Here is a 10,286-nt window from a genome sequence, read left to right as displayed (position 1 = left end):
TTTCGTTCTTTATAATTTTTTACTTGAAATACAAATTTCATAAAATACATTATCTCTACAGCAGATTGTTGCAGAGAGTTCCCAGTCGGCACAGAGAATTCAAAAAGAATTCAGACTTATGTCATCATTCAAAATTCATTTTCAAACGCAAAAAGAACTTTTTTCAGAAAAATAATTCTTTCTGCATTTCAAAATGAACACCAAATTGATGACATACGTCTGAATTCTTTTTTAATTCTTTTTGAATCTGTGTGCCCACTGGGTTTTCAACCTTTCACAGTTTATGTGTAACACTTCTGAAAAAATTCTGTAAAATATGGAAATGTTGCAATCAAAATGTTTTTAAAATCTATTACAGTAAATTTTTAAATTAGGCTTTTAAAATTGTTAATTGTAATTGTTATTATTTATTTATGTAGTAGAAATGCAAGAATATTACGTAAAATATTTACTTATATATATTGTATATATTCTTTTTACTAAATTTTAAAAATCAAATTTACATTTATTGTATTAAGCAGATTGTAAATAATAAATAAATACGTAGAATAAAAACACTATATTTTATACATAATTTTTATTACAACTTTTATTATAATTTTTATTATAACTTTTTAATATTTATCTTCTAAATACGATAAATTTAAATTTTATTTGCTTATATACAATAAACATACATATATGCAATACAGCTAGTTTAAATTTAAGTTGTTATTTTATTCAAGTCTGCATTTTATTTTCAATTATATGTTATATAATATTGCTCATTGTAATCCTCTGAATATAATATACGAGGTGTGTTCAAAAAGTATCGCGAATTTTGAATTTTCGCGGGTTACGTATATTCGAATTTCGATCTTTTTGTGGCGTTATGTTGGTACTCATGTCTCTCACTTATGCCGACAAGCTCGGCCATTTTGAATGTTCACTTAATTGTTGACAGCTGCTTTGCTTGCACGTGTTTTGGATCGTCTTCGATTTTTACCTATTCAAAAAAATGGATCAAAGAACCTGTATCAAATTTTGTGTGAAAAACGAAATTAAATGCGCGGATGCATTCCGAATGTTGACTGTGGCATACGGAGAAGCTACCTTGGACCGAAGCAACGTTTATCGGTGGTACAAAATGTTCTCAGAAGGCCGAGAAGATGTGAACGACGAAGAGCGTGCCGGACGCCCGAGCACTTCAACAACAGACGAAAAAATTAATGAAGTGGAGAAAATGGTATTGGCCAATCGTCGAATCACCGTTAGAGAAGTTGCTGAGGACCTAAACATATCGATTGGCTCGTGCCATTCGATTTTTATCAATGATTTGGGCATGAGACGGGTCGCCGCGAAATTCGTACCAAAATTGCTCAATTGCGACCAAAAACAGCATCGCATGAACATTGCTAATGAGATGTTGGACTCTGTCCGCGACGACCCAAATTTGCTCCAGAGGGTCATAACTGGTGACGAATCGTGGGTTTATGGTTATGACGTGGAAACCAAAGCTCAATCATCTCAATGGAAGCTGCCGCACGAACCAAGACCGAAAAAAGCGCGCCAAGTTCGGTCGAATGTGAAAGTTTTGCTGACAGTTTTCTTCGATTGCAGGGGCGTGGTGCATCATGAGTTTTTGCCACAGGGTAGAACGGTCAATAAGGAATATTACCTGCAAGTTATGCGCAATTTGCGCGAAGCAATCCGCCAGAAACGCCCGGATTTGTGGAAGAACAAAAATTGGCTTTTGCACCACGATAACGCCCCTGCTCACAAATCGTTGCTTGTGCGCGACTTTTTGGCCAAAAACAACACACTAATGATGCCGCAGCCACCGTATTCCCCAGATCTGGCCCCCTGTGACTTTTTCTTGTTCCCTAAACTGAAGAGGCCCATGAAAGGACGACGTTACGCTACGCTTGACGAGATAAAGACGGCATCGAAGGAGGAGCTGAACAAGATAAAAAAAAATGATTTTTTGAAGTGCTTCTAAGATTGGAAAAACCGTTGGCACAAGTGTATAATATCTCATGGGGATTACTTTGAAGGGGACAAAATAGATATTCATGAATAAATAAATAATTTTTGAAAAAACACAAAATTCGCGATACTTTTTGAACACACCTCATATTTAAACATTACTTATGGAGTACTTTAAATTATAGACTTGAATAAAATAACAAATTTAAATATAAACTTTATTGCATGTACGTTTTGTTCTTTTTTCCGACTTTTTTAACAGTATTGTTTTTTGTTTGTAAATTTATGTGCCTTAATCGAATATAGCTAAAATCGGGGCTATTTGGAACACTTTTCTTTTGCGTTTCCTAAATTTTGTATTTATACAAAAAAAAAAATTCGCTGGCTAATAGGTTAAACCTTACTCTTCACAATACCGTTATAGATAGAATATGGAATTGTACTTGTTTTAAACTACATATAAAAATGTCGACTAGTGCAAAGTATTTCCAATAGCCTTTAGCCTGGGGCTATTTGAAACAAGACCGGGACTATTCGGAAATTCGTGTTTTAAGATAAAAAAATGTAAAAGAACTGTTTCTAAGACTTTATTTTATTTAAAAAAGTATATATTGTATTAAGAAAAGTACATACAATAAAAAACAAAACGGAATAGAGAACTTCATTGCTTCAGCGTTTTTGGAACATGTCAGGGACTATTCGGAAATTTGTGCATTGAGATGAAAATATGTAAAAAAAACTATTTTTAAGGTTTTATTTTATTAAGACAAGAATATTTTGTATTAATAAAAGTCGCATACAAAAAAAACAAACACGCAATAAAGAACTTTATTGCTGCAGCGTTTTCGGAACAAGTCAGGAATTATTTGGAAATTTGTGTTTTAAGATTTAAAAATGTAAAAAAAAACTGCTTTTAAAGTGATACTAAATCTAAGGCCAAAACTTCCTCGATGTCGATATTATATACTACGTTTAAGCCTGGTTTATGCAAGCAATAACCGTTAACTTATGTCGGAATCGGTAAAATTCAATACTAGGATTTCAATGTTTCTATATATCAACCCAGGCAAAAATATTTTTCTGCTTTTTCTATGATACTTCTTTGCAAAAGCGGTTTGTAAAAAAAAAATATCAGAAATTTGTAAGCAAAGAAATTGGAAAAGACATTTCTATGCATTTTTTCTGTAAAATCTATTTATAGAAAAATTGAAGAGAAACTACAGATAAGCAAATTTTCGAAAAAATTGTAGAAACAATTGGTGAAAAATTTCTTGGTATTTTTTTTGCAAGACTTATTTGCAAAGAAATTGAGAAAAAATTAATAACAATTTTTCAGTGCAATCACAGAATAAATGCAGAGAAAAAACTACAGAGATATGTAAAAAGAAATTTTTTTTGCATTTTTCTTGCAAAACTCATTTGCAGATAAGTGTAAGAAAAATATAAGATTTTTGAACAGAACGCGGTACTACCGCTAAGTGGACATGAGAGTTTTATATCGTAAGTAAAAAATCATAGAATAGAATAAAAGTCGTAGCATTATGTGATTTTTACTATCTTATTTTGGTAAAAGTATTATTTTGAAAGCGAGTCCTCAAAATTAAATTTCAAATTGAAAGAAAATAAAACATGTTTAATAGTTTTATTAAAATTTAGTTGAATTTGAAATTTGAACTTTTATGACTTTTACTAATCTAATCCCCAAGTAAAATATTTTTCTACATATTTTTCCGCTTTTTGTCTCAAAATTGAACAACTTTGCGCAGAAATATATGATAAAATTGCAGAGAAATTAGCAGAAAAATTTTAGTAAAATTTTAACATAATTTTAGTATGAAAATAGTTATAAAAGTTAAAATTTCAAATCCATTTTTAATGAAACTATTAAATAGGTTTTATTTTCTTTTAATTTGGAGTTTAATTTTGGGGACTCGCTTTCAAAATAATACTCTTGCCAGAATAAAAATAAAAAGTCATTTAATGTTATGATTTTTATTCTATTTTGTGATTTTTTTATTAACGAGATACAAAACTTTCGTATCTACTTAGCAGTGTCGCGTACTACTCGAAAATCTTGTTTTTCTTATATTTGTTTGCAAATGAGTTTTGCGAAGAAAATGCAAAGAAATTTCTTTTTAAATATCTTTGCAGTATTTTTTGTCTGCATTTATTCTACAATTTCACTAAAAATTTGCTATTACTTTCTTCTCAATTTCTTTGCAGATAGGTCTTGCGGAAAAAATGACGAGAAATTTCTCAACAATTTTCTCTACAAAGAGTGATAGCAAATTCAGTTCATTTTTTGGACCTCGAATTTCAAACTTTTTTTTATGCCAAATAGTACTATTAGATGAAACATTAATTCCAGTAAAATTTCAAGATGAGCATAGGCATGATTCCGGAGATACAAGGGGTTGAAAATGATGATTTCCAGTGAAATTATAAAAAAAAAGAAATAAAATCTCGTTACCTTAGTGGTCAGTATTATTACATTTTTGTTTTGATAGATAAAGCAAAAACTGGACGAAATTCTATTCACAAGTACTATTGTACTTGTTAAAGTGATGCTCGGCAGGTTGTTGCAATCATGTAATGATAATTGTATGATTCCTTAGATTTGCTCAATATCATGGGATACAAATACCCAATCCTGAAATATGCAATGTATCTATCACGATTCACAAAATAACTCTGCATAGTGAGAGGCAAGGGGGCTCACATTAAAAAAACAATCTGTAAGAGACAAGGAGACTCAGTAAAAAAGGATTTTGATTCGAGAAAGGCGGTGTCACGTGTCACTTCAATTCCATCTATCTCGGGGAATTTTCGTATTAGATAAAAACTAAGGTCATATTTCAATTGAGTGTAAAAATTCATTAGAAACACCGTTGATTTTGTTATATTTTATTCCTTGGTATGGATACTTAAAGAGTTCCGTGTACTTTCGTGGATTATGAGAAAATCTCACTTTCAATCTTTTATATCTCTGGAACGCGCTTATATTTATCTTAAAATTTTTCTGAGATTATGTTCCATTACATAATACTATTTGGCATAAAAAAATTTGAAGTTCGAGGTCCAAAAATGGGCTAAAAAACAGATCATTCTCAAAAAATTTGTATTTTTCTGTAGTTTTGTCTGTAATTTCTCTTCAATTTTTCTGCAAATAAATTTTACAGAAAAAATACAGAAATGCCTCTTCCAATTTCTCTGTAATATTGTCTGCAAAGAGCATAGCAGGATAAGTACGTGTATGCTGTCCCCGCACCAATTTGGTCGAAGTTTTTACCGTAAGTTGGTAGTCATGTAAAACTAAATTTCCCAAAAGATTATTTGAAAAAAATTTTTTATGAGAGTTATGGGGGTAAAACTGAAAATTAAAAAAATGAAATTTTTCTTCAATGGTTGAATCGATTTCGACGAAAAAAAATATGTTATGGGGATCAATGATGCGGTGTTAGAAAAAAATTATGAAATTTTTTTTTTTTTGAAAAAACTAAATTTTTTCAAAATTTTTTTTATTGGATCTACTTGAGATACCATCACCATTTTTTTACTAAAAAAACCTTCAGTTTATCTAGTATAATATCCCACATAGCAGTGATATCACAGCAATATCACTTTTTCATTGCAATATTACAAATGAAATATTGCAGAAATATCATGAAATATTACTGTGATATCACAGTAATATCAAAATGTCCGCGAAAACGCATCAAAGTAATATTACTGTGATATTTCACAATATTTCTATGATGTTTATGTGATATTTAAATGATATTGCAAGAAATTAAATAAATAAATTATTTTAATTTTTTTTATTTTTATTGCTATTTTTAATATTATTTTCATATTGTTACATGTAATATATATTAGACATAGAAAAAAATAATTATATTTATTAAAACAGAATACAATAATATAAACGTAATAAATGTTTACAAAAATAGATTATTATGAAGTATCTCATGCAAGCAAAGGATGAACCGATAATTAAGATATGCAGAGATAACTAAGAAAAAAGTTATTCTAATGTTTTATTTGTACTTGCGTTACAAAAAATTGCAAAAAACCAGAAAAGACCGTAGTACGGCCTTTTCTGGTTTTTTGAAATTTTTATATGGGTACGGCCTATTTTTACCGAGAGAAGAAGACTTCTGCAAGGTGATAGCGACAATTTACTTGTGGAAATGCGATTAAAACCGCAGTAGCCACATTTCGTTGCCTGTGAACAAAAATACAATTATTTTATTAATTCAGACATTGAGTACCAATCGTTAATGGATATAATTTTAAACATTTGTGCTGTTCAACTCTATTATAATATTTATTATGTTTACTAAAGATGATCAACTTGGAGGTCGAAAACGTATGTCAAATGTATAATGTAAATTGTTTATGTAAATTGACGTGTATTTGTATAATTAATATCAGCACAATTTTTTTTACAAAAATTTACGTAGTTAATCCGTATACAAAATCAAAGATTTTAGTTTAGGTTTTACGTTAATTATATCTGTGTCGAAAGAAGTGAGAAATTACAAAGATTTTTCTATCAAAATAATAGCACTATTATGTTTATTGAGTATTAATAATTATTTAAATTATATTTACAGGGTTGTCCATTATAAACTCGAATTATTTTACACGTGCATATCGGCACACACCAGCAGTGTTGGTATATGAGACAAACGCAACCTCCCTCCATCGGTGTAATAATTTCCCACTTTGACCATGAAATTCCCTCTGAGCAGTAAATTTAAAGTTATTATGTACTCCAATCATTTTTTATCATTAAAATAGTAATTCTTTGTTGTCACTATTAAAATTCTTCATATTATTAGGTCTGTTCGCGTTACTTTTACACTTAAGATCTTTAGTTTCTGTTTTTTCAACATCCAAATATATATTTATCTCATTTTAGCTGCAAAAATAAACAGACCTAATGAGTTTCTGTAAAAAAAAAGTCAAAACGCAAAATAATAACAAAAAATTCTGTTTTAGTGATAAAAAAAATGCTGTACAACGGCGATACAAAGATAAGCTATGTCTAAGAAAACATAAGGCAAAATAAAACATTTTTACAATTTTATTTAATAGAAAATATATGTACATACTTTTAAAACAAAAAACTTGGTAGGTATACAAAGTATGTATGTATAAAACAAAAGTCTCACTTATAGGATAAGTACAGTCTTATTTATAGGATAGGTACACCCAACGTGCTTAATTCTGTCCTTGTGGAAATTTTTTAAACTGAGAAGTCACTATCTTTCTACATACTTGCAGTTCATAATTAATTTAACAACTAGAGCTTATTGGTCATTACGTTAATCATGAACTGCGAGTATGTAGAAAGATATCGACTTTTCAGTTTGGAAAATTTTCCTAGAGACAGAATTAAACACGTTGGGTGTACTAAACAAAACATTATTGCACACTATTTTTAAATGTAATTATATAATATAAGAATTAGAAATAATGCTTTATAGAAATAATATTTTATAAATACGTATCTTTGGTAAACTTTTCAAAATGCTTTGGATTTGGCTTGAAATTGGTGCAGTTTAGATTTTCAGCACTGAACTTTGACCTTATTACACACACTGAGTTAACATTATCGTTTCCAATCTTATTTCTTTTTTTTTGTTTTTATATCAGTAACTACTGAAAACACCCTTTCTGCTTCTGCATTTGAATGTGGTAGCGTTAAAACAATAAGTGCTATTTTTGCTATATGTTTAAACAAATATTTACCTGAAAAATCTTGTACTTTTTGTAATTCAAGCCAAAATTCAATTGCAGGAAGTTAAGTTAATTTTTCTTTTTCATTTTGAGTAAAATAGAATGGCAAATTTCTCCATTCATATTTTACAAAATTGATATCAACAAAACTTTTATATATATTACATATATTCTCAAGGTTGATCAGAATATCACTTTTATGCGCTTCTAAAGCAAGACGGTATAACAAATTCAAATTCAGAAAACAATGCGCTATTAATAGGCAATCGATTGATTAATTCTTGAGCACTAGTAACATAAAATGACAAAATATTTAAGCGAACTTTATTTTGATCATTTAGTGTTAATGTGGATAATAGTGACTTACATTCATGTCCAATACAAATTTTATTAATCGGCAAATAATTTGTGGAATGCAAAATATTACTAGTTAAATAGCCCTCTTTCAATAAAGACGATTTTATGAAATTTTGACAAATTTTTAAAAATAACTTTATGCTTTCTTTCTTTAAAACAGTTATTAAAGAAGTTTTGCTTTGAAATAAAGCATTGAATTCATTCATGTAATTCAGTACAAATTTTAGAAAAAGGAAATAACATTTTATTTTGGTACTCCGAAGAGATTCTAAAACAGTTCGAGCAGAATTCAGATTGTCTTCGAACACAGCTACACTAAAGTACGCTATCAATACATCCCAGTTTAACAAAAGTCTTTCTACGCATTGATGTGTAAACAACTATCTTGTGCCGAGTTTCAGAATCTTATAATGTTTTTGTAAAAAATAAGTTTGCATCTTTTCTAATTGTTGACAGCGCTTTGAACTTCCACTTACATATAAATAAATATTTTTCATTAAATCTTCCAAGATGTTTGGCAATTTTTTACATGCTTTGCTGGCAACTAAAGCCGCTGAGTGGCAAATACACTTCAAGAGAATAACATGAGGTACATCATGTTTCAACTGCGTATAAAAAGAATTATTTTTTCTAACCATAACTGCGGCTCCGTCACACGCTAAATCAACAATATTTTTTAGGGGAATACCTTTTTCTTCCACATAATTTTTGAAAGTCTGATATATTTTTTCAGATGAGCCATCAGTTGCATCTATATACAAAAGTTCCAAAAGTTGCACTTGAACCTGTTGATTTTGCGAATGAATATATTGCACTAAAATGCACAAATTCTTCCGAGTAGATATGTCGGTGCTTTCATCTATCAGTATTGAAAAATTTTCCTAAAATAATAAATAATGAACTAAATAATAAATTAATGTTCAAAATAATATACTTTAAAATTAAACTTACAGTTTTTAAAATATTTATCAAATTTTCGGTTTCAACTTTGGCTATAACATTTTTGATAATATATGTGCATTTTTTTCGATGTAACTGTACATCTTTCAAAATTTGGGAATCTGGAAAAGCATTTCTTAACATTGGCAACTAGATGTTCTACATTACAGAATGCTATGTTATGATCTGCTATAAAACTTGACAAAATTATTTCAGCGTTTTTAATCCGTTTTTCTTTTTCCATTTGCTTGATTGTTTCCTTGGTAGCTTTATCAAAAAGTATGTCCAATTTTGTAGTTGATTTAGTTAATTTTGAGTTTCTTTGATGAATTAAACTTTTTTTATGTTTTTGCAGTTCCGTCTTTCCACACGCTAGAATTTTGTTGCAGCAAATGCATCTGCATAAATTGTTATTTTCTTTCACAGGAGCTACCCAATGCTTAAATTCCTCTTTCTCCAACTAGTTATAACAAAACTTTCTTTTTAGTTTTATGAGCTATTTTTGTTCCAGTTTGTTTTTTTTTTCGTTCTCTTCAGTATCCGTTTTCATATTATTGTTCTATGCCGAGCTGCTACATCACACAAATTGGAGGTTATAGATTAAGGTTATGTTTAAAAAATCACATTTTCTTATTTAACAATATTTATTTATGTACTTACATATTAAATTAATTCTGTGCACATGAACCTGGGACCATAGACTGCTTTGGTATCACTGGGTATCACACGAAATAACATTTGAATTTACTTTGCTGCGAGCTGCGACTATGTAGAGTGTAGAGTATAGACCGTAAAGGCTAAGATTGCCAGAAAAGAATCGATTTTGCGAAAGATCGATCTTTTCGCCTTCGATTTTTTATGAAATCGATACAAACGGTAACGATTCGATGAATGTGTTCAGCAGAACAAACCGCTTAGTAGTAATCAAATGTGATTAGTTTTTACTTTTAGAACCAACCAATCAACAAACAATACTCAACGGAAAACTTACAACTATTGAGTCTGCCGAACGCGGTCAATTCTAGTATAGAAAAGTGTTTTGTGTAAACTTATAAAAACAGCATATTTTTATTAATTTATCAGAAAAACTAAGACCAAGTGACTACTGTAAAAATTCCCTTCCAAACTGCAATATTAGAAAAAAAATCCCTTTTTCCCTTTACGCCAAAAAGATCCCTCGAAATAGGGAAGTTCCCTCCCATATCCCATCACTGCACACCAGTGTTGCCAGATACCTTTATCAATTTCTCCGTAAAGCAGCCTCGGATTCTCCCTAAATA

At 29.7% G+C, this 10,286-nt stretch overlaps 1 protein-coding gene across 4 annotated transcripts; it reads right to left on the bottom strand.

Annotated features, from left to right (window-relative positions):
* Nucleotides 1-7,597: 7,597 nt before the first annotated feature.
* LOC105196884 lies at nt 7,598-10,286 on the bottom strand. Of its 4 annotated transcripts, none has more exons than XM_039454313.1 (3): nt 9,019-10,286; nt 8,756-8,948; nt 7,598-8,672 (listed from the first exon to the last, which is right to left on the bottom strand). In XM_039454313.1, the coding sequence occupies exons 1-3, from the start codon at nt 9,148-9,150 to the stop codon at nt 8,662-8,664; spliced, it is 336 nt and encodes a 111-aa protein (XP_039310247.1). In that variant the 5' UTR covers nt 9,151-10,286; the 3' UTR covers nt 7,598-8,661. The 4 variants fall into 4 exon arrangements, with proteins under 4 accessions (XP_039310247.1, XP_039310245.1, XP_039310246.1 ...); XM_039454311.1 differs by having other exon boundaries at nt 7,598-8,948; nt 9,019-9,578; nt 9,667-10,286; XM_039454312.1 differs by having other exon boundaries at nt 7,598-8,948; nt 9,019-9,575; nt 9,667-10,286.

This window comes from Solenopsis invicta, chromosome 10 (assembly GCF_016802725.1).
Source record: "Solenopsis invicta isolate M01_SB chromosome 10, UNIL_Sinv_3.0, whole genome shotgun sequence".
Lineage (NCBI taxonomy): Eukaryota > Metazoa > Arthropoda > Insecta > Hymenoptera > Formicidae > Solenopsis > Solenopsis invicta.
Note: the sequence above shows the minus strand (reverse complement) of the source record. Positions and strands in the feature narration are given on the sequence as shown.